Below are 25,209 nucleotides of genomic sequence, written 5' to 3'. Positions count from 1 at the left end.
AAGAAAAAAATTGCCTTTTCCCTTAAGGCTTTGAGGTAAAATTCAAGGAAATAGGGGAGAAAAAAAGATGACCTTATCAAGATACATTTCTAATGACATTAGTCAAAGCTCGTGTTTTTCATGGAATTGGAAATGAGTTCCAGACCACTAAGCAGTAAAAATCCTAACTGACGTTGAAACTGGTTTTTGTTTTGTTTTGTTTTTTGTTTTTTAATACAGAGTTTAAACATGAACCCTGGCTGGGCTAGAACTTGCTATGTAGTCCAAGCTGGCCTTGAACTCACAGAGATCCAGCTGTTTCTGCCTCCTGAGTCCTGGGACTAGAGGTGTGCACCACTGCACATGGCTTCTTACATATTTTGAATTTACAATGGTTTTACTAGTTAACTTTTATTTCTCCTCTGTGAACTCAATGGACTTGAAATAGTTAGCTATAATTAATAAACTCATAGAATCATTTCTTTCATTTTGTCAGCTGACATTAAGAATTTATGGGATGGGGCTGGAGAGATGGCTTAGCGGTTAAGAGCATTGCCTGCTCTTCCAAAGGTCCTGAGTTCAATTCCCAGCAACCACATGGTGGCTCACAACCATCTGTAATGAGGTCTGGTGCCCTCTTAAGGCATGCATGCAGACAGAATATTGTATACATAATAAATAAATAAATTTTTAAAAAAAGAATTTATGGGACGATAAGTGGTCTCTGAGCCATCTCTCCAGCTCTTCCTTGGTATTTCGAAGCCAACAACTAGTCTACATTTTCATCCATTACAAGATCCACACACAGATTAAGTTCTGGACTTGTGCAAATCAGCTAGGTGACTAACAAAATGTGGTGATTGTGACTGTCCTGTCTTACAGCAGGCCTGGCCAGGTGGGGCCCAACAGATCCTGCTTCCTCCAGCCTGGCAGCAGCTGACTGGCGTGGCCACCCACACGTCCGTGCAGCATGCAGCTGTGATTCCTGAGACCATGGCAGGCACTCAGCAACTGGCCGACTGGAGGTGAGCAGGAAATCCTTTTGGGTCGAGCAGTGTTATTGGAATAAGAGTTGTGTCCACCTCCGGCAGAAAATATCATGTGGGCTACGGCCACAGTGTAATGGGTGGTGGTTTAAACAGTATACCAGGAGCCCAGACATTCAGCTCGATTGATTTATAGTTAGCTAGCACGTTCTACCAAAACTCAGTTACATCTTTTAAACCAGACCTGGCTGGGTTTTCTCAGAATTAAGATCCTTTCAGAAAGCAAACATTTGTCACCAGTGAAGGAATACAGAAGAGAGTCCCCAAAGCCCTAAGCAATTCTCAAAAGTGTTCTCATGAAGTTTTGAGACATAGGTGCCTGTCTGTCTGAGCTCCCCAGGGAAAGTTTGACAGATGAGTTGTATTTGGAAGGATAAGCTCTAGCGTGTTTGTTAAATGTGTGTCTTCAGTTATCAGCGTGTCTTTTGGAGAAGAGTTCCCCTTCCACAGACCCCAGGGACTCCAGCCGCTGCCTGCCAGCACCCTGCATCTGTTTCCAAAGCTGCCCATGCAGCTCACTGACCCCCTCGTGGACACCCTGCTCCGCTGTTCTCATAAGCACTTGTCACTTTCCTCTGGCCCTCATCGCACACCACCACAATGCCCTGCTTGACCAGTACAGAGCCGTATGACAGCCTTCAAATTGTCCCCAGCTCTATGGCCCCTTTGGGCTGTTCCTCCTGCAGAAATTATTCCCTGCTATCCTCTGGTAGCTGGATTACCATCCTGAGGGTCTCCCTAGTTCCTTTTCTGAGCATAGAATTCTTGAGTTGGATGGTAGTACATATTTGAAGTCTTGGCACACAGGCTAAGGCAGAAGAATCGCAAGTTTGAGGCCAGCCTGAGTTTCATAGTGAAACTCTGTCTGAATAAGTAAGTAACTCTCAGGAAAAGGTAGGCAGGAGGCCAATATGTCCCCTGACTCATGTCTGCTGTAGCTTTCTCCTCCATGTAAACTACTTTCTGACTACTAACGGGGGAGAGAACCTGGGCCATCCCATGGCTGCAGTCTGCACTCAGTGGAAGGACTTTCAAACCAGGCAAAACTGGTTTCTCTTCTGGCTCTGCAAGAACTAGGGCGGGTTATTTAACTTTTATGGCCTCAGTTTCCTTTTCAATAAAATGGGGTCATGATGTTTATCTCACAGGGTTGAGGGGTAGAGGGGCATCAACAAAAATGGAACACAAAGCACTTGGCTGTCTTTACCATTCAGTGCAGTGGTGTCTGAACATAACAGAATGAATAGGCTTGGCATCTTCCCTTCACCCATTCACGACAGCTCACAGTAGGCGGGATTGCCTTTCTTCAAGCTCATTAGGAGTAGCAGCCAAGTGGAAAGCTATGTGACCTACGGTTGTGTTCCCCTCCCCCTCATTCTCCTGAAAGACACTACCACCACCACATCGTATTTTCCTTTGTCCTTCAGCAGTTAGAGCTCAATCTCAGCAATATTCATGCACTTATTCATGCATACTTTCTTATCCTGCCTTCTTCCACCTCTCTTCCATCTCTTAGTTGGTATCCCCCAGTCTCTGCATTTCACTATGGGTCAAAAGAGCAGCCATAGCCATGACCAGAAGACAAAAGAGGAACGCCATTGCTGCCCTTGTCTCCAAGAGAAAGGGCCTGCCTGTCTGTGGGGGAGTCAGCAGCAGGAAGAGGCCACCACAGCACTTCCAAAGGCTGTGCACATGTCTACAAGACTATCAGATTCACTATAAAATGCTCATCTTTCTTTCTCTTGTTTATCCCTTCAAGTTACAAAGATGGAATTTATATCTTTTTAAAGTTTGAATGAATTCTTTAGCTTTTAATTTTATTGTGTGTTAAATGTGCTTTTATGGACAAATCTTTGAATTAATCACCACCTTAAATGTTTCTGTTGGAAAACAAGGCTTCAAACACCATCCAGCCTAGATGGGAAGACTAAAATGTCACCTATTCCCAGGACGCAGGCTGCCAGCCTATTTCTCTCTGCATGTGTATAGCTGTTATTAATTTTGATTTAATACAAACTCTATACATGTCTAGTCACCCTTCAGTTAATCTAATTGTTCATTCAGCAAGCGTGTAATTAACTGATCAGCTGCTACATGCCTGAGCATTGTGTTAGCTACTGAGGGAATTCAAAAGAACGTTAATGATTCCTAATGCCAGAAACATATGGCTCCCAGTCATCAGTTTGTTTTTCACATTAACTACAATTTCCTCATTAATAAAATAGTATTTCTAAAACATCCTACCTACCTCACACAGCAGAAGAAAAGAACCCATTTAAGTTGCTATGTAAATTCTGAAATGAAATGGGCATATTAATGCATAGTCACCTGTCCAGGGACTCTAAAGGCTGGAGGGGCTGTCCATCCCATCTCTCTTTCCCCTTGAAAGGCCTGCTTCTCATCAACCAGCTTGATGTTTACTTCCTCAGCACAGGACTCCCACTCTGCAGTTCTGGGAAGCCCACGTGCCAGCTCACCTGGCAAAGCTCATCTCTTCAGTGAGAGATAGCTTTTCTCATTAAAGAGCGCAGCTTCTATAAAAACCACTAAGTGGCCTTCTGCTCCCTTTTCTCTTTCAGGAACACACATGCTCATGGAAGCCATTACAATCCCATCATGCAGCAACCTACACTCTTGACTGGACATGTGACCCTTCCAGCAGCCCAGCCCTTAAATGTGGGTGTAGCCCATGTGATGAGGCAACAACCAACCAGCACCACCTCCTCCAGGAAGAGTAAGCAGCACCAGTCATCCGTGAGGTAGGTGCCGAGAGCCTTGGTGGCCAGAAACACCAGAAGATTGGAATGCTAAACACTGCTCGGAAGTGGGGATTACTGGTGCACTACCCTGGCACGGGTAGAGAGCAGCTCTTCCTACAAGAGCTGGGGGAACACCTTACAGTCCACAGAACATTCCAGAGCGTGCTAAAAGTGCTCTCTGGGCTCTGTGCACATGCAACCCTGCCTCTTGACTCTCCCTAGTTTCTGTCCCCCTGACTCTCCAAGGTGGAGGCCTGAAGCCATGGTGTGCCTTGATGTCTTGAGTGCTTCGGTCCTTTCTTAAAGAACAAGTAGTAAATCACAGTAAGGAAGACTTCATTTGAGACCATGGGTATGGGTCCAAACGCTGCAGTGGAGGAAGAAGAGGGCTCAGCTCTGCACTTAGCATGGGCAAGGAAGTAGTGTCTAGATCATGTAGGGGAAACAATGTTTAGGAGACAACAGAAATTGGAGGATTGTGGCTTAATCATCCTAACAAGATTCTCTCTCGTTTTTTTTTTAATTTATTTAATTTTTTTATACCAATCCGTTCCCCCTCCCTCCTCTCCTCTCACTCTCCCACTTTACCCCACCCCTACCCCACCCCCCATCCATTCCCCAGAGAGGTTAAGGGCCTCCCTTGGGAAGTAACTAAGTCTGTCCCATCACCTCATTGAGTTTAGACCAAGGCCCTCTCCCACCCCACCCCATCCGAGCCTAGGCTGAGCAAGGTATCTCTCCATAAGTATGGGCTCCACAGAGTCAGTTCATGCATCAGAGTTAGATCCTCTAACAGGATTCTGTGATTGTGATTAGCTGTCATCCAAGGGACAGCGGAGGATGAGGAATCTGATCATATATCAAGAGAATGGGGAGGGCCTCTAGTTGAAATGAACTAGCAAGGCTCTTAGCTGAAACTAGACTATCAGAAGGGCACAGCTGAGCCTATGAGGAGGTTCAAAGTCTGACTAAAGTTGGCCACACAATCTCTGTCATCTTTTTTAGAAACAAGCCTCTGAGTTTCCATATGAGTACAAATTACCAAGATATCTTTTTCAAAAACATTAGAGAAATGCACTTTCATTGAGATTTAAGGTCAGAAATATAACTCATAACTTAAAAATAAGATGTTTAGCTAACAAGTTAGATCCTAGATCATGAAACTACAGAATGCCTCCCACATGAACACATTTGGCTGATGGCTTAAATATAACTTTGGTGACTCCCAGATGCTTAGCAGTGGATGGCTAATCCTTCCCATTCCTCTAAACTTGTACGCCTTCAACACTGACACAAGGCTGTGTTTATGTCACTTTGTTGAAGGCAAACACAGATAAATCAGCAGTACCAGGGGCTGGGCCATGGAGAAGGAAGTTCTCGGGAAGGAACCTGAAGGGAAGGTAGTAAAAGAAGTTCCACATCTGGGTTGTAGGTGTGGTTTGTAACTATAGATTAGTCAGTAACTCATCAAAGACTTCAGAGAGAGTGTTAGTGTATATAGTATCAGCTATAGAGTTCAATAAGCCTGACTTTTAAACAGAGGTTTCTAGGCTCCACTCCAAAAACAAACAGCAAGAGCAAAGCCCACCACCTACAGCTAGTCAAGTAGATTTAGGTCATGCAAACGCAGAATTGCTCCCACAGTGTCCCATGGTTTAGATGCACATCTTTGTTCATTTGGGATGGATTGAACAAAAGAAATTGGTGACAGAAAAAAAAATCTAGTTGTTCTAATTTGCCTTTCTGTTTCTGTAATAAAAAGACTCCAGATAAAACAACTTGGGAGGGAAAGAGTTTATTTCATCTTACAGGTTATAGCCCATCATCCAGGAAAGGTAAGGCTGGAGCTAAAAGCAGAGCTATGGATGGGCACTGCTTGCTGGCTTGCTCCCAAATTCATGCTTAACTACCTTTCTTATATAGTGCACAGGGATGGTAGCACCCACACTGAGCTGGGCCTTCTTAAATCAATTCGCAGTTAAGAAAAATTCACCACAAGCATGCCGCAGGCCAATCTGGACACAGTTTTTCTGAGGTTTCTCTTTGCTGGTGTGTCAAGTCTAGCCATCATACTAGTGAATTCTCTCTCTCTCTCTCTCTCTCTCTCTCTCTCTCTCTCTCTCTCTCTCCCTCTCTCTCTCCCTCTCTCTCTCTCCCTCTCCCTCTCTCTCTCCCTCTCTCTCTCTCCCTCCCTTCTCCTCCTCCTCCTTCTCTTCCTCCTCCTTCTTCTTCATCTTCTGTCTCTTCTTCCTCCTCCTCATATAGCCAGGTGCCAGAAGCTAGATCTGTCTCCTTCATTCTTATTCAAAAATTAATTCAAGGACTGACTTCCCTCTAGCTGGCATCCTTCTTCATAATCCATTGTTAGGGTATTTCTGATAACACAAGGAAATTCTGCTTATATCAGTGGTAGCTCCCCAGAATGCTTTTGTGTGGCTGCCCTATAACAGCATGCCAATGTCATCAGAGGCAACAGAAACCACTGCTTTGGTCTCTATGCTCCATCAGACTAAGACAGGTGCCATACTAAAATACTGATCACACAGAACTGAGCTTAGCATTCTTGTGACCACCTTGTCACAATTGCCCCACAACCAATTCAGCAAATCCTTCCCTGTCTTCTCACCACTCAGCTTTTTCAGGTGAACACAGTGCTTATGCAGGTCAGAATCCATATAGTTGCAAATCGTCTCCTCAAGTGTTTGTTATTATGGTTTATGAGATAGTATCTCACTTTGAAACTCTGACTGGCCTAGAACTCACTATGTAGATGAATCCTGGCTTCAGATTTACAGAGATCCACCTGCCTCTGCCTCCTGAGTGCTGGAAGATCAGTGTACAGCAAAACTGTGAGAAACTACACAGACCGCCCTCCCCGTCGTAATGCGGCAGACATGCTTTTTCCTGTAGCAATGCCAGTTGACACACTGTAAGTGCTGAAACTGTACACGCTATAGCACACATCACAGAGTAAGAGGAGCAGTCAGCCAGAAAGCCGTACTACCTGCTCCAGAGAGGGCTTTACAAATGCAGCTAAAGCCAGCTATGGACAGAATCAAGTTCTCCTTTATTAAACTATTTCCATCTTGTTTCTCTCTCTTCACTTAGAGAGTCTAGTACGACTCTCTAAGGACATAGTAGGCGCAAAGATTGATTCTCTTTCGACTTTGGTCTTCACTGCATAGATTCTAAAAGGATCCCTAAAGTTACCAGAACTAATATAGAATCAATCGATCTAAATTAAAGGCCCTTTTGGTGGGCTAGAGAGAAGGCTCACCAGTTGAGAGCACTGACTGTTCTAGAGCACTCAGGGTTGAGTCCCAGAGCTCCCGTGGTAGCTCACAACCATCTGTAACTCCAGTCCCCGGGGATCTGATACCCTGACCTCCTAGGGCATCAGCATACATATACATACATGCAGGAAAAACACTCGTTCACGTGAAATAATAAATAAATCTAAAACTAATAAATAATTTTAAAAGACTTGGAAGTATATTACAGTAGTTGAATTTGGCTTATCCATAATTTTTTAAAGTGCCTATTAAAGCATACCTTCTTCCTCTTTCATTTGTTCCGAGTTTTTTATTACAATTAAAATTGATTAATAAGCCTCCCATGAGGCTCAGGTCAAAATCCAAAAGGGTTTTGTTTTTTTATTGTACACAAATCTGAATGACCATAGCTTTTCCCAGAAGAGAAAGAAGGGCAAGGCGAGCCAAGGGGCTGGGAGATCATTCCATCTGTAAATGCTTGCCACACAAGCACCAAGAGCTAAGTTTAGTCCCTAAACCCTGCATAAAAAGGCTGATCATGGCAGTGTAACCTGTAATCCAAGTGCTGGGGGAAGAGGTCAGAGACAGGCCAGTCCTCAGGAACTTGGGCAACCACTAAATTGGTGAGTTCTGGTCAGGCGGAGGCCTTGTCTCCAAACAAGCTGGACAGCTCCTGAGGAACATGCCCTGAGACTGACCTGGCGTACACACTTACACACACACACCGCCGAGACTGTGTCCTTTAGTTAAAGCATCTGTGAGAACCTGGGTGCAGTTCCCAGCATGGGCAGGGGATGGGGGTGGGCAGTTAAATAATAAATCAGCCGTCAGCAAGGAAACCACAACCTTGTGTGGCAAACACCATTTTTTTCATCGCTCCTAAAACAAGAATCATGAACCACTGAGAGAGGATTAGATGAAGCCAAAAGCTGTGTTAATCCTGAAGGTTATCCTATGCAGCCATGTTGGATGAGGTAGCTAAAATCAGGACAACTGCCCCTAGAAAATCAGCTCTCAAGACAAGAGCCCAGAGAAGGCCCTGTTGAGGTCCCATCGTGACTGACTCTAGAGAGAGGCACCACATGTTCTGTACAGATGGGGGCCAATTGGTCTGGGACTCAGACTTTTTCTGTGGAGATTTGGTAAGTCTGGTGTTTGATGAAAGTTGGACCCACTTGGATGGAGATACAGGGCCTGAGTTTTCTCTGTGAGTATGTGTTATTTTGTCATTACAGAAATGTCTCCACCTGTGAGGTGACCTCTTCACAAGCTACCAGCTCCCCTCAGCGATCCAAGCGTGTCAAGGAGAACACTCCCCCACGGTGTGCCATGGTGCACAACAGCCCAGCCTGCAGCACCTCAGCCACCTGTGGGTGGGGTGATGTGGCCTCCAGTACCACAAGGGAGCGACAGCGACAGACGATTGTCATCCCTGACACCCCCAGCCCCACCGTCAGTGTCATCACCATCAGCAGCGACACAGATGAGGAGGAAGAGCAGAAACACGCCCCCACCAGGTGAGGCTGTGCCTGCAGACTCTGGGGAGAGAGCAGAGGCATGCACTGTGCTGTGTGGAGCTGAGCCACTCCATGAAGCTTGATTATTTCCTGCTGACCCTCACCTTCTCATTTTGCCATGTTCTTAGATCCACAATTATTTCATAAGAGTGACAAGCAAGTTTGCCGTAGTTGTTCAAAACCAAAATAACTTTGAGTGAGTTTGGCCTTAAAGAATAGTTACAGTCCCTAAACATTTGGGAACATGAGTCTATAAAAATTGGGCTCCTAATCCCAGTCTATTTTAACACTTATAAGCTTAAAAAATGTTGCCTCAGGCTATTGAATTTATTCCCAGTTGGTCAAGATATCTCTCTAACATTGCCTTGACTTACTCAGAATTTGAAGTAATTGTCCAATTAATCAGAAATTTCCCTGTGTCTGACTAACCCAATTCTTTAAACTGCCAGTTGGCTCTTCATACTCTATATGTGCTTCCTGGGTGGAGGGAAGAAATATTTATTGCATTTGCAAGACTGTTAACCTGCACCAGAGCCTCTTTTCTGCACTTAGCAACCAAACCCCAGCAACATGTGCCTTCTTCTTGAGCTGGCAGCTCAGGTGGCTCAGACGGATGTCCGCTAACCTTCTGTGGCCATAGTTTCACAAGCACACCCTGCTGTTACCTTTGCATTAGGATCGAGGCCAGGGAGGGAACCTGCCACCCCAAGCCAGAGCTCTCAGTCACCATTGTACTTCCCATGACTGGGTACAAAGTTTCCTGTTCACAATTAGGCTCAAATTATTCATTGCTGATTGGACATAATGCTGCTAATTATTAATCATAATGTTTTGATTAGATAATAAATTTTCATGGTTGAAGTCATTACAAAATGTCCAGCTAGACTGACTATAGCAGTTCCTACAGGATGCAACCCTCCCACCTTCCAGGTGAAGTTTAGTGGTGTGAATTTTCACTAACATGGTTCGGTGTGATCATTAGTGTGGTTTGATAATACATTGTTGTGTTTCTGTTCCTGCCATTTGCTAGGTATCTGAGGGACACAGGGGTGGTGAGCCAGGCCCACGTTTTGTGCTCCATCTGCTCATTCCAGGACGGGCCTCGCTTTCCTTTGTGATTGTAGCCCCAAACTGACTCGGTCTTCCATCTTTCCAAACCTGAGAATCCCAAGGACTCGGTCTCCTTCCAGAGAGGAAGGTTCTTCCTACCCAAGCCTGGCCCCTGGCTTGAGAAGCCTGTGCATGTGTAGCTCTGGCATAAGAAAAGCTGAGCAGCCTTGAGCACAGCTGGAGAAATGCAAAAGCAATTTAAAGACCTAGCTGTCAACCAGATCACAATGTCATTTTTAAAGGCTGAGATCAGAATTGACAGCAACTCCGAACATGAGGGCCCAGGAGAGGACTGACTAGGGGGTAGAAGGACGGGAAGGTGAGTGTTAGGGCCCAAAGTGGAGGGCAGGTGGGACAGAGAACTCTTTCCCTAGGAGGAAACGTAGCTGAAATGTGTGCAGCTTGTGAGAAGTGCGGTGAGAAGGACTCAGAGGCTCGAAGGTGGGCAGCAGCCTATGGCGGGGGACACGGGCAGCAGCCTATGGCGGGGGACGTGGGCAGCAGCCTATGGCGGGGGACGTGGGCAGCAGCCTATGGCGGGGGACATGGGCAGGAGCAACCACAAACTGAACCCCATGACTTTATACAGTAGGAAATAGAGGGGACTGCTAGCCTTCACCAGGGAGGGAGAACACGTTAGAGACGCTCTCTTGAGTGGCTGCAGACTGAAGCCACAGAGCCATGGTAAAGGACCACAGCTACCCACTGTGGTAACAGGGCTTACAGAGAAAGACGCAGCAGTGATATTTTCTGCAGAGATAAATGATTGTTGCCTTAGAAAATGGTTCAGTACCCATAAGGATAGGAAAGTCTACCTGAAGAAGCAGCAGCCAAAAGCGCTTACTCATAGAGAAACCACTGTGTAATTGGATCACGTAATTGTGGCTATATTTAACAGTGAGAAAGTAAAGGGACTTAGGATACCTTTTTCTGGAAATCATAATTATCATAAAATTTAACACAGTGAATATTTACCAGTCCCATCATTGTTAGATATATGTCTGGAACTCCAAGTGTTTTTGTGAGGCTCGCATGTAATAAACAAGAAGAGACATGTACAAAACATTCTAACACAAAGCAGAGCATCTCTAGAGGAACCAGCCACAAACTCAGGGGAGTGAGGGAAGAAAGTTGTAGATTTAAGTGAGGTGAGTGATGTGGCAGAGCCTCAAAGGTGAGCAGACAGGAGCTTTACGGTAGCAAAGCTTATCCAAGAGGATGCAGAATGTTGGGGACAGTAGATTTGGGCATGAGAGATGGGCATGAGGCATTTCCTCTTAGATAGAGATAAAGGCTTTTCAGTGGGCTCTAAGGAGCTCAAGGAAAATCATCCATCCTAGAAAAGCCAAGTGTTTACTATGTGCACCTAAACAAGAAGGCACTGACTGAGGACTCCTCCCCAGCCCAGTCTGAGTCCTGGAGACATTTCGTCCCTGTATCTGTTACTTCTCTATTGTGATAAAACACTGTAGTCAAGGCAGCTGAGGGGAATCGTAGCAGACCCGCCACTTGCTTCACCCACAGTCTTGTCACTTCTGGTCCATTCATAAATGAGGAAGCTAAGGCCCAAGAAAGTCAAATTAATAAGGGTTCAACTAAAAGAACTGGGATTCTTTCAGGAAGTGCTATGCCGTTGAAGAAATTATATTATTAATTACTGACAAAATAACTGATTTCTTTTAGTCACTAGTTTAGCTCTTATAGATCCTGTCCTGCCTTCTCCTGTAACCAGTCCAATGCTAGCATCCATTGTGTACACGGAGCTGTAACAGCTCAGAGCACAGGTGCTAGGTCAGGGCCCGTCAGAGTGCTAGGGCTGCCCCCGGACATGGGTGGAAATTTAAATCTCATTGTCACTGGACATTTTAATAAAATCCAGGGCTCTATTCTTTTTAATCCCTTAATGCTAGAGACTTGGCATAAAGACAAAAACTAAGTAATAAATACCCCTTTTCCTGCATTTCTCAGGATTAAGTAGAACTGGCCTTATTTTAAGTATTTGAAAATATGTTTTTGATGAGAGAAGTATTTCATTGTGTCTGTGTCTTCTTTTACTTGGAATCTTCTTGATCATTGTTTATGAGGACATGTCTGTTTTATCCAACTCCTCACGCCTAATGTACCTTATGTCGAAACTGTCTTTTATTTTGTTTTGCTTCTGTTTTTCAAAACAAGGTTTCTCTGTAGCTTTGGAGCCTGTCCTGGAACTCGCTCTGTAGACCAGGCTGGCCTCGAACTCACAGAGATCCACCTGCCTCTGCCTCCTGAGTGCTGGGATTAAAGGCGTGCGCCATCACCACCCGGCAGAAACGGTCTTACAGAAATTGTGACATACAAACTTCTGTCATAAGGAAACCATTTTAAGTGTGCGATAAAAGTGATTCATTTCAGCTGATCTGCAAGAAATATCTTTGTCCAGGCTTCATTATCCCCACAGCCATTCACCAAGTCATTTGAATGACGTCTCTAGTAGGGGAGTAAGGTCACAGACATGTCTACATTCCACACTTCACAGTATACAGCAGCCTCGTGAGGACTGTTCAGCCATGGTTGTGAACAATGTCAACTCTAAGTATCACATGTTGTTTTAGATATAAAAGCAATTTTTTAAGTTACTCTTAAAGTATTTATATTTTTTTTTTAATTTAGGGGACTGTAGTTATGTTGGGGGCTGTAGTTCCTGTTCTTTATCCAGAATGCATGAGGCTCTGGGTTTAGTACCTACCTCAAAAAAGAGTTGACCCAAGATATTTGCTTCTTTATACCAAGTTGAAAAGGTTGTGAAATTAGTCCAGATACATTACAGTCAGAAACTTACAAACTATTGCTAAAATGACTTCTCTGAAAAATGAACAACAGGAGAAAGAAAAGTAAACACTCACTTATTATTGCCTGAGCAAAAAAGTCAACCCAGTGGCGCACTCCTTTAATCCCAGCACTTGGGAGGCAGAAGCAGGCTCTGTGAGTTTGAGGCCAGCCTGATCTTCAGAGCTAGTTTCAGGACAGGCTTCTAAGCTATAGAGAAACCCTGTCTCAAAAACCAAAAATAAAATAAAATGTCAATTCAAACTGAAATTTCTTTGCACTGACACGTACAGCAATGCAAACTCACCGCCCTCCTAAACTGGTTAAAGAGCCCCATACGACCACCATCAGAATGCACTCCTGGGCAGTGACTGCCAGCTAGAGGGCGGGAACAAAGAAAGCAAACTCCCAGTGTCCTGTAAGGGAACACAACACAACCCTAAGTTGAAAACTATTTCAGTCTTGTGGGACTTGCACCCAGCCGTGGAAGATCACTGTGTCTTCATCACAGGGCCCCATTCAAAACAGGACAGGGGGCAGAGTGGAGAGGCTCAGGGACTACATCTTGAATAAATGACACAGTGCCAACCTGTCTGTCCCCAACATCTTATCCTAATGTTTAAGTAGACCACAGAGCCACTAAAGTGTGGCAACCTCCTGGTTCCTCCTTACTCTCCACAGGCACCAGTGAGGGTTGGCTCCAGCATGGCAGGGATTTGCTCAATGCGTAGACTTAATGTGATTGGCTACCCTGTCAGCTGAGTCAAACTGATTTAGGAAATGGATAAATGAACCACTGAAGAAAAGGCGAGGAAGCCTGCACCTCCTTCCAGCCCCGTTTCTGATGTCCTACAAAGTAGTCATAGTGACAGACATGTGAGCAAATAAGCAGGTAATGCTGTTTGAATTGCAAGTATGCACCATATTGAGTAAAGCTGCGGACTGGGGGATGGCTCTGTTGGGAAAGTACTTGCCATGCAAGCATAAGGACCTGAATTTGAACCCCAGAACCCATAGGAAAAATTGTGTATGGTAGTGTGTGCTTGTAACGCCATCCCTGAGATTACAAAGACAGGCAGATCCCTGGGACACAATAGCTGACTAACCTAGCCAAACCTACTTGGCAAGTTCCAGGCCAAAGAGAAACCTTGTCTCAGAAAACAAGATGGACATCTCCTGAAGAATGACACCTAAGGTTGACCTCTGACCTCCATGCGTAGGCATGCATACACAAATACACATACAAACAGTAAACAAACAAATTTAAGGTGTCTTTTTTAGGCTAATAGCTAAACTAAAAGCTACGTGGCATCAGAGGGAGCACTTTGGCCCGCAGGCCTTGGCTTCTCATCCTTCTCTCACTAGGGGCAGGTTAAAATAACCCACTGTGTTTTTCTGGTTGAGGCCCTAGGACAGAGAGGGCATGGAGACAAAGCAGTAAGGCTAGCTAGACCCTCCTGTCTTATTTCCTTCAACCGGGAAACTGCATGCAAACCTCCCCATGCCCAAAGAAAACCGCTGTTAGCAAATGGGTCCTGGGGAAACCAGGTGGGAGAATTTGCCTCAGTTTACCTTTCCAGTGTGTGTTGGAACCTCTCTGGGAGGCAGAGGGCTATGTAGCTTAGTGATTAAAACTGCAGATGCTTTGACCTTGGGCAAGCAAGTGACTCAAGCTCTCCTTGTTTGCAGTTCCTTTACCATGTAGTCGCGCTGTGAGGGCTGAAGGAAGTAACATGCATACAGCACTTTGGTACTTGGTTATAGATGCAGTGTGTGTTGCCTCATTTGGTCATCAGTGTTGTAATGGGAGAGTGGGTTTGCTTTTGTTTTTTTCACATATAGCATTTACTCTGAAGTCGGGAGAGAAAGAAGTCATGGAAAGTTTATTGGAGGAGATGGGTTTTGACCTTGCTCTTGAAGGATGAAATTGATTGAGATTAGCAAATAGAAATCAGAACCACATTCCAGAGAGGATCCTACAGGGATGGGGTCAGAGGCTTGCATCTGATCCTCAGGCTATATTTTCTCCTTTGTGGCTCATTTCTATACTTCTTAGCTCCTTATTTCCTTTCATCATTTTAAAATGATGAAAACCATCTATTGCCATGACAACACAATACAGTCGTGAGCTCTTGCTGCTTTGCTTCTTATTCAGAAGTGGTGTCTGTCAAGGCCATTTGAGCAAATATTTCTTATTCCCCTCCTATCGCTGTCTCTCTCACTTCCATTAACCAGCTCAGAATGGGATTGATAAGCTGTCAATAATAATTAGAGACAATGGTAGAATAAATCCCAGTTGTATCGACATATAGGAGCCTGAAGAACTCACAGTGGCAATCTCAAATGTGTGCTTGGTTTTTCAAGTGAGTCATTGAGCAGCTTCCCATTATTCTCTCATCTGGATAGTGTATTTACAGAGAGCACAGACATTTCTAGCAGTAGACAAGATTAGAAACAGAGCTATCAAACTAATTCACCTTTCCCAAACCTGTCGTATATTCATCCAAGACGATACAATATTATGCTGTGCCGTGTGGTTTTGCTTGTTAGTCATGGGGCTTCCCAGATACAAACAAAGGGATGGGCCTCACGTGGAGTTTGGGGGTTTCCTCTCCCCTCCTCCACAGATAGCACAACACTGACATGCACCGCTCGCTGCCTGCCTGATTCCTGTCATGAAGCTTCCAGCTCCCACAGGACTCTGCCCAGAAAGCCTTCCTTCAGTGGCAGCGTGCTGATTCATGAGGTAGTTCACTGTGCCTTCAGAATGTTCCAGGGACTGCAAAGAATTTAGCTGCATTAAGCTGGAGATTCTTTGGAATCTGCAAATCTTGAGTTATAGGTTCCAAATGGGCACAATTTGGATTGTGTTTGAGTTGAGATTAGCCAAAGTCAGTATCGTTTGCTTCACTTGCCCCCTTTCTAAATAACTGAAGGCCTAAGGAAGGGAGGCTCAGCAGGAAGTGACCAGGGCCACGCATATGTGTAAGGTCCTCTCACTGAAGAGATTTGGCTCCTCTTGACAGGAACAGTGGACTGGATTTATCTTGACTGTCTTTCATAGTATATCTTCGAGGGATATTCAGAATGGGCCCTTTCATACTGCAAATAATCTCTCCCATTTCCCCTAGTAATTTCAGACTGGGTTGGAGCTGATGAATGGTACAGGGCCATGGTTCCTCAGGGTCCCCCTGTAAAGGGACAACAGACAGAACTAGAATGTCCTTTGCGGGGATGCATTGAGAACCAGCCTCTATCTTTGCACGAGTCCACCGCCTATAGATCATGCCCCTGCAGCAGAACATATCCCCATTTCAGGAAATGGTAAGTGGAGCCACTGTGTTTGGGTTATTTAATCAAGTACAAGTGATGGTGACCGAAGCCCTAAGTTGGGAACAGAACAGCATGCCTCCTCATCCCCTTGGGAACTTGCCTGGAGAGAATCCTTGGCTCCATCCCTGGTTGTGGGAGCATTTTGTACCTATGCTGGTAGGAAGGAGACCCCAAAACAGGACAACAGTGTCCTGCTCAGGACCAGCAGCCTCCATTGACCACTCCCATCACAGGAAAGAGCAGCAGGTCCTCGTCCAGCTCTGTCCTCTTCCCAGGCACTCACTTTGTAGTTCTTGCAAGAGATCTCGGTTACTTATGGCCCTGAGATCTACTGAGCACTGCTGCTAGAGGGCCCAAGCTTACGTCCTGTGAACTTTTTGCTGTGGATAAGCCCATGGGCTTTTTAAAGTTAGAAAACCCATATACTATACAATTCACCCGTTCACTGCACACAGTTCACTGGGAGATTGCACATTTGTTTTTTAGATTATGGTAAAATATGAAATTTTCCATTTTAATCATTCGGGGACACTGACTGTCACCATTATCTATTTCTAAAACTGTCATTCCAGCCCAATATTCTATACCCATTAAATAATTTGACATTTTTCTCTACTTACCCCCCAGACCTCTGGTATCTGTAATCTATTTCCTTTTTGTATGAGTTTGCCTATTCTAGATATTTTGTGTGTTGAATCATGAAAAATTTGTTTCTGACTTATTTTATGAAATACTTCCAGAGTTCATCAATGTTGTAATACATATCAGGGCTTCACTCAAGTTGGAGAGATGGCTGAACAGTTAAGAACACATACTGCCCTCCAGTAGACCTACATTCTATTCCCAGAACCTACATGAGGATGCTCACAACCTCCTGTAAGCCCGGTTTGAGGGCGTCCTGACACCTCTGGCTGCTTCACTTTTTGCTCAACCTTTTGACTGACAAGAATTCCATGGTATGGGTATGCAAGGCTTTGTTTATCGGCTCGCACATTGGCCGGTGCTTCCGCTCTCTTGGGTGTTGTGAACAGCGCTGCTGTGGCCATTGAGCTAAGAATCACTGTTTGAGTCCCATCTTCATGTCCTGGGATAACATGCCTAGGGTTGGAATTGCTATGGTAACTCTGTGTTGGGCTTTTTTAAAATGCACGTGGACCTCTGGATTTAAACCATTACAAGTGAGGAAAGGGGGTCTTTATTGGTTGAAATGCACCTGGTTCTATCTGTTAATGTGAAGAGCTGCAAATGTGTGTGACCAGTTCATTGCTCGCCTTCTTTTGGGTTCTTAACAGTTATCATCTGGAAGACCCGTGTGACAGTTAATCATGGACGGCTTTGTGACTCCCTGATTCTAACTGGTTATTTTAAAGCTTTTACTGTTTGACTCGTCACGTTGTTATGCGGTCTCCCACTGAGCTTTTCATCTGCTCCAGGACAGAGGCATGTTTCTGTTTCTTTGTGCAGCTATTCCCTGTGGCACTGACTGTGTAGATCTCCAAGATTCCAAACTAATGACATGTCGTTTCTTTCCTCTCAATCTTCTGGCTCAGCACAGACTAGAGAAGAACTTTTTCAGCAAGCCCTTCCCTCATAAACCTTGTGCCTGATAAGGTGTTGTGCAGTGCTTGCTTCCCCGTGTTATCCCGGGTAGCACAGCCGATGAGAGTACACGTGGGACAGCCTTTCTCCTAAGGCTTGGAGCGCACTCAGGAGGCAGTCTGGGCTGCACGGTGGAACCCAGCCTTTAAAAAGGTCTAAGCAGATGGGGCCCCAGCACCGAGAGGGAAGTAGACACAAGTCCCCCTCCCAAACTCAGAAGCTATTTCCAATTGACAACCACTCAGAAGAAGCATTAATTCTCAGCGGAGTCTCACTGGGGATATAAACCACACTTACAGGCAGAATCCATGCCCAGCACTAGATGACTTTAAACAAACTCAGCGGTATTTCTAGAGGACTTTTGTCTCGGTGGTTTGTCTAGGCTCTTTTTTTTTTTTTAACCTTACAAGTCTTTCTAATTTATTATGGTTTCTAATTTTGTATTTTTGTGGGATTTCTAGAGAGGGGCCATATCTCTGTATCTATATGCGTGTGTGTGTGTGTGTGTGTGTGTGTGTGTGTGTGTGTGTGTGTGTGTTTGTGTGTGTTTGTGTGTATGTTTTGGCTCTTTTTTCTGCTTTTTTTGTTTTATTCAGATTTGTTTGGTTGGTTTGGTTTTGGTTTTGTATTTTAGTTGCCTAATGAGGGAGAGGAAGAAAAGGTGTGGATTTGGTTGGGTAAAGGGGTACGGAGGATCTGAAAGAAGTTGGGGGAAGGAAAAACTGATCAAAATATATTATATGAAAAAATCTATTTTAAATAAAAATTAAAATTATTTTAAGAAGATTTGAGATGAAAAATGTTTCAGATTTTACATTTTCCCATGTGCATAACCTCTATCTAAATGAAATTTTATTTTTAATATGTCTGCTTTTTCACCACAGCCTGTCATATCAGATCAGACATGGGATTTCCCAATTGTGATATCATGTCAAAACTCAAACATTTTTAGATTTGGGAGGATTTATAATTTGGGACTAGGGAATCTCATCCTGTATAATAATAACAATAGTTGACCTGATGAGCTACTTACATATTTCTTTTTTTTTTTTTTTTTTTTTGAGACAGGGTTTCTCTGTGGTTTTGGAGCCTGTCCTGGAACTAGCTCTTGTAGACCAGGCTGGTCTTGAACTCACAGAGATCCGCCTGCCTCTGCCTCCCGAGTGCTGGGATTAAAGGCGTGCGCCACCACCGCCGGGCTACTTACATATTTCATGTAGTATTCCTGTCTCACCAGTCCCAAGAACAGCCTGATACAGGTTCTTTTGTTACCCATATCATTGCTGTGCAGACATCTAAATCCCTCTAAAATTGATGCTTCCCAAGGCCCTGTCACCAGCACATACTGAAGTTAAACATCTGACTGGAAGCCCATGTTCTAACCCACAATCCTGCTAGGGACCTCCTGTCCTAAGCAAAGAAAGAATGGGGATAGGCCACGAGAGGAATGGTCCAGCACTGGCATCACTGTGCTGGGTATCAGGAGGGGCAGGTCCCCCAGAGTCTTCACCCACTGCCTGTCCAGCCTCTGTAGGTCTGCAGCCCTGCTGACCTTCTACTAGCCTTCTGCCTTGTTGCCCACTTCCCTACTCTCCCTCAAGTGATAAAAAACTCATCTTGGAAAGAACCTGTCCTGAGTTTGTGGCATTAGTCAAGACTCCTGAGGTAGGAGGGTCTTTGGGAACTCTATCAGCCTTTTCTCATATCGGATTAGCTGGAAAGTGGTCATCTTGTCTAGGCAATTGTTATTTCTTAAAAATAACTGATCAGTGTACAAAAATAGATGAACATCCATTTTTAAAACCTTGCCTGATACGCAGTAAGTTGCACATCTGTCACCCCAGCAGCCTCTCACCAAGCCACAGGCAGATGGAATTGGTTCCCAGAGAAGCCACAGAAGCATAAAGCTCTGTGAAAAGCAAGTGCTGGCCAAGAGCCACCCTAGGCAGCTAAAGTCCCAGTTATCCACTCCCTAGTGCATTCGCACACAGGAGACTTGCCTTTACAGCTCAGGACAGTGCTGTCTCCTGACCTTGGCCCAGAGTATGGGAACTCTGCAGGAGGGCCAGGCCATCCCTAAAATTAGCTACCCAGGGGTCCTAGGTGGCCTGAACACAATCACCCAAATTCAACTCAATTTCTGTTTCTCAGTTTCTGAATGATGATGCTACGATCTTCGGAGCCTCACTCAGTCTGTCCCTCCACCAGCAGCCTGGATTGCTGGACCCCTCTTCCCTTCCTGCATACGCTCTGCTGATTCTCACAGGCCCAGAGCCCAGACTTGGGGCCATTTCCTTTCCAAGCTGGTCCTCTGCCTGCCAGGTTCATTAGGGTTATGTTTCCTTGCTCAGACAAATTCCAGTTCTAGGGGTTGCCACCAAACTCTTGGATTTATCTCATGGGGACAGCCCAGGTCCGTCTGTGATTGTCTCACTCGGCGTCAGTGTGCCTAGTGCCAGGCCCAGCCCTGCTCTGCCTGCCTTCCCATGTGCTCTGGCGCTGGTTTCTCACCTCACGCCAGCCACAGTTCTAACTTCTCCCTTTAACTTTGCAGCACGGTCTCCAAGCAGAGGAAAAATGTCATCAGCTGTGTCACCGTCCATGATTCTCCCTACTCTGACTCCTCCAGCAACACCAGCCCCTACTCGGTGCAGCAGCGCACAGGGCACAATGGCACCAACACCTTGGACACTAAGGGGGGCCTGGAGAAGCACTGCACCGGCAACCCCCGCACCATCATCGTACCCCCACTGAAGACCCAGGCCAGTGAAGTGTTGGTAGACTGTGACAGCCTAGGGCCAGGTAAGCTGGGGCCTCAGCAAGCCTAGAATTCCCTGCTCTTCTCGCTTTCTGCTGTTAGAAATGCTAGTACTAGTGAAACAGAAAGTACTGAATTATTTCAGATCATCTATATTGTACACACGGTTTTGTTCAAGCAGCCACAGTGGGACCCTGTCTGTATCATAGAATATCACCATATCCCATAGAGAATATTTTCCTTTTGACCTTCTGAAAGCTTGACTGTCCTCATGGTGGCTCTGCATCTATTATGGTTGAGGAATAAACAATGTCAGCTGGTTTAGGGGCCCTGTGGTAGAGCAGGTGTCCTGTAGAGGGAGCACTTCCTCTGAGCTTCCATATGGGGGTCCAGGACCTTTAGCAGGACTTTTCCTTAGGCACAGAGATGTGAGCTGAGCGCATTTCTCTCGGCTTTGTTTAAAGAATTAGCATCCCACAAGTCTTGTTCTGAATATCAAGCCCTGGCAGGAAGCTGATGAGCAGAGCCTTCGAAATCAGTTCAGTGGTTCACTTTGGTTTCACGCAACAACATCTCTTCAGTATTTCCTTCACTCGGGTTCACATAGAAGAATTGGGGGGCTAAGCCTGAGTCTGCCTGTCCTTCTGCCACATGCTGTCATCAGCCACTGTCAGGCCAGGGAGCATCTTCATGTCAGGAAGGGACATACTGTTAAGCTTTGCTAAATATTAAAGCTATTGTTACTTGGTGGAAACCGTCTGTCCATCACCTGACGTGGCAACAGGAAACACCTGAGGTTACCCTGGAAGATTCTTCTTTGTTGGTTACAACTTGCCAGGCTGAGAAGATACAGGCTGCTGAGATCTGCCACTCAAGGTGCAGAGTAGAATTCGAGATGAGATCTCTAGGGGTTTTTCTAGTCCCCTTATAGCCAGCCTGAAATACTATCCCACTGACACAGCAAGCCTGTGACCAGCCCCCCTTTCTTATACCAAGAACTCTGCCTGAAAGGAAATGGAAACTGGCTTGGGCTTCTTTCTCCCTCACCATCTGACTGGGGGTGACCCATGTTTGGTGTGCTCACAGGCACACAGTCAACCTGCTAACCAAAGTCATTTTCTTCTCAATTAATTCTTCTTTGCTCTTTAGCTCTTAAGGAGTACAGTGAAAATGTTAACTCTAGCTTTTAAACCGTACGACACCAGTAGCACAATTTACAGGTTTCTTTTGTTCCTGCAGGCCTTAGAACAGAACACAGAGTAAGTGTCAGGGACCTTCTCCCCCTGCCCCATGTTTGCCCAGGCTCTTGTGCAGCTTTGCATCTGGAGACATGCAGTATTTCCTCGTGACTGTGTGTCTGCTTGTTGCTTGCCTATTGTTGACTCTTGGGTATTGTTCAGTCAAGAGGCTATAGCCAAGCCAGACGTGGCAATGCACATCTATAATACCAGCACAGAAGAAGCAGAGACAGGATGACTACAAGCTTGAGGGCAGCCTGGGTTACAGAATGAAAGGGGTGAGAAGAGGGTTATGACCTGTCCGTTTAGGTGCTCTCCTTTGCGAAGCATTGCCCCGCCCAGCTGCTCAGTTCAGGCCTGTCCTGCCCAACCGTTAGCACCTCCCCGCATTCCCTGCCTCTACCTCTTGCCTTTATGCTCTGCGATGCCTCCTGACTACCATTCTCACCTCATCTATTCCTGGGGGAAATGGTCACAGTACCTAGCAGGCAGCATTGTGCTTAGGACACATTGGCTAGGTTAAGACAGCAGACCCAGTAAAGCTCTGGGATCCCTTAATCAGGCATTTAGAGCCACCTAATATGGGTATTGCCTTTCTTAATCTTCTACCCACTAAGGCTGTGGTCTTCCCACTGAGCGGCATCAACACCCAGACTGTGCTAGAATGCAGACTCTCCTGCCACCCCCAGCGGCATTGACCCAAGTACAGAGCTCCCTCCTGGCTGGGCAGAGTCTCTACATTGTCAGTAGCATAGGAATAGTTGTTACGCCAGCCATATTCTTTTCTCAGGCCGTTCCCAGGAGAGCTAGTTTCATCCTGCCTTGGGTCAGGAGATCTGCAGGGCTATTGGAGCTTCCGGCGTTCACCCTAGCTGTTTGTTAGGGCCAACTATGGACATGATCACATCTGATCCTCTTAGCAACCCGGGAGGCAGCCAGTCAGGCCTCCTAACTTTCACACACCTCCCAGATAGAGGACCAGCGTGGAGTCTAAGCTGGGCCTGTGCCTTTACCCTTGATTGTGTTACTCCTGTCTCCCTTGTTTGCCGCTCCAACCCACCATGCAGCCAAGGGCCAGAGCCCAGCTGCCTCTCCAGAGTCAAGACGAATGCCTGACTAGGTCAGGGGACTGAGTGGTTTATGCCTGGGCAGTGTCAGGAACATGTCCTTCCTGGAAGACTGCTGTTTACAGGGAGGGAGCGCATCTTCTCAACAGGCAAGGACATGCCCCTGACCTATGACCTGTTGATCCCCGCCCCCCCCCCCCCCCCCCGCAGCAGTCAGCACCAGTCACCATTCCTTCAAGTCCAAGTCCTCCAGCACCGTGACCTCCACCAGTGGCCACTCTTCAGGGAGCTCATCAGGAGCCATCGCCTACCGGCAGCAGCGGCCAGGCCCCCATTTCCAGCAGCAGCAGCCCCTCAATCTCAGCCAGGTAAACCCCAACAGCACAATGCCTCAAGTGGCCTTGATAGCTTATTCCTACGCTAGACCAACGCTGGGAAAGGTGGTAACACTGGTTCACAGAGAGCCAACCCAAAGCCAAGTGATAGAGAACTTAGTGGCATGGTGCCAGAGCTGACCTGCTGATCGCAGGGCCCAGCAAAGAGTACGCATAGTATCCTGCCGTTGCTTTGGGTCACCAGACTAGCCCTGAAGTTGCTTCTCTTTCAGGGAGTCCTCACAGTCAATGCCCCAGACCCATGGAAAAAGTACCCTAGGACTTGCACACATGCCCCAGTGATTTGGGTTCTCTGCAGAAGAGAGGGCTCTTTGCTTGGACTGGTTCTGGAAGTCCCCAGTTTTAGAGTGAGATGTCACAGCCTGTGGGAAAGCCGTCACTTCTCAGAGAGGGATGACCAGCAGAGCAGCCCACTGGCTTTGCTCCCGACTGGTGACTGGCCAGTCAGACATCACTTTCTCATTTCAGACAAATTTTTATATTCTCTGCTTTTTGTTTTTTTGAGACAGGGTTTCTCTGTAGCTTTGGTTCCTGTCCTGGAACTAGTTCTTGTAGACCAGGCTGGCCTCAAACTCACAGAGATCCACCTGCCTCTGCCTCCCGGGTGCTGGGATTGAAGGCGTGCGCTACTGGTATGTTCTCTGCTTTTAAGGGAAGCATGTGTTGTCCCTCCTCCTTCCCCTCCTGCCCCTAACACCATCCCTCTGCTACGTTTCCTTCTCAGGCTCAGCAGCACATGGCTACAGACCGCACTGGGAGTCACCGTCGGCAGCAGGCCTACATCACTCCGACTATGGCCCAGGCTCCATACACCTTCCCGCACAACAGCCCCAGCCATGGCACTGTACACCCCCACCTGGCTGCAGCCGCCCATCTCCCCACCCAGCCTCACCTCTACACCTATACTGCGCCCACAGCCCTAGGCTCCACCGGCACCGTAGCCCACCTGGTGGCATCCCAAGGTTCAGCACGCCACACTGTGCAGCACACTGCCTATCCGGCCGGCATCGTCCACCAAGTCCCCGTGAGCATGGGGCCCCGGGTCCTACCCTCACCCACCATCCACCCCAGTCAGTATCCAGCCCAGTTTGCCCATCAGACCTACATCAGCGCCTCGCCAGCCTCCACCGTCTACACTGGATACCCACTGAGTCCTGCCAAGGTCAACCAATACCCTTACATATAAACACTGGAGGGACCCACAGGGAGGGGGTGGAGGAGCTCCCACAGACCTGGGGAGCTGGGGTTTTCTACTGCAGGTGCCGCACACAAGCAATGCAAATGGGGCAGGGGGGGACAGTCGGGACAGAAGTGAAACTTGAACTAGGAAGTGGGAGGACTTAGAGCAGAGAAGAGAACCTTTTAAAAGGAAGGGATTAAGGAGTGGGAAATCTATGCTTTTTATTTTAAAAAAGAAAAAGGAAAAAAAGAAAAAGAAAAATTAGTAACAAAAGAGTAAAAAAAGAAAAAACTCAGCTCACAAACCCATTCTGCACCAAACTGGAAAGGAAAAGAAGATTCTGGAAGCAAGGGGCCCCAGTTTTTGAAGAACTTTATGAACTTTTTAAAGATTATTTTCATATGGCAGCAAGTGACATTGAAGAATTTGCTGTCAAGGAGACCTGATATGGAAATCCAATAGATTTTTAATTAATTGAACATGAAAATTAGGGATTTTTCCGGAACTCCAAAAGGGTCAACACCCCTTTCAAGTATCAGGCCGTGGTCTGAGGAGGCTCATATTTGGGGTTGGTCTGGGGTTGGCAAGGTCCAGTTCTGGCTCATTCGTCAGGAACAGTGGGGTCAGCCAGACTGATGGAAGACCCTCAGGAGAGGGGCAGGTTTCCTCTTTTGGGGTATTCTGGATAAATCTCTAAGCAATGTTATTCCTCAGATATCATAATAATGTGTGTTGCAGTCTTTAATTTTTTTCTTTTCTGTGATTTTTCTTTCTATCTCGAATCAACCCCTAGTCGTGTAGCATAGGGCTAGGTCGTCACGGACACCCTAGTAGAATGTAGCTCTCTGCACCCTCGTTCCCTACCTTGTGTTCAACTCCAGTGATACCAATAGACTATTCCTCAATATAATTGCACAAAACAAGTGATCTAGCATAGGCAGGAGCCAATGTGGTGGTCTAGGTGAACGAGCGAGTGTACGTGAGCACGTGTGGGTGTGAACGGGGCTGCCACCCTCCCCGTGTGTCCCTTGGCACCGCCGTCACAGCCCTTGCAGTCTTGATTTTACATCATTCCCTCCTAGTGCCTTAACGACCGACAGACAGACACGGTGAAGGGTTACTTCCACTGGTACTCCAAGAAACTGGCTGGG

General features: G+C 46.3%; 1 protein-coding gene across 6 annotated transcripts in view; it reads left to right on the top strand.

Moving 5' to 3' along the window:
• Hipk2 (homeodomain interacting protein kinase 2) overlaps nt 1–24,286 on the top strand; it is a 180,430-nt gene extending 156,144 nt beyond the window's left edge. For 4 of the 6 annotated variants that reach the window (XM_075953486.1, XM_075953482.1, XM_075953480.1 and 1 more), the window contains exons 10-15: nt 862–1,004; nt 3,605–3,784; nt 8,292–8,573; nt 19,975–20,222; nt 22,694–22,851; nt 23,603–24,286. In XM_075953486.1, coding sequence (XP_075809601.1) covers nt 862–1,004; nt 3,605–3,784; nt 8,292–8,573; nt 19,975–20,222; nt 22,694–22,851; nt 23,603–24,064 — 1,473 coding nt within the window. In that variant the 3' untranslated portion in view covers nt 24,065–24,286. The remainder of the gene's footprint in view (nt 1–861; nt 1,005–3,604; nt 3,785–8,291; nt 8,574–19,974; nt 20,223–22,693; nt 22,852–23,602) is intronic. The other 2 variants (XM_075953485.1, XM_075953481.1) reach the window with 1 other exon arrangement.
• The last annotated feature ends 923 nt before the right edge of the window (nt 24,287–25,209 follow it).

The sequence above is a fragment of the Microtus pennsylvanicus genome, chromosome 19, assembly GCF_037038515.1.
Source record: "Microtus pennsylvanicus isolate mMicPen1 chromosome 19, mMicPen1.hap1, whole genome shotgun sequence".
NCBI classification, from domain to species: Eukaryota; Metazoa; Chordata; class Mammalia; order Rodentia; family Cricetidae; genus Microtus; species Microtus pennsylvanicus.
Note: the sequence above shows the minus strand (reverse complement) of the source record. Positions and strands in the feature narration are given on the sequence as shown.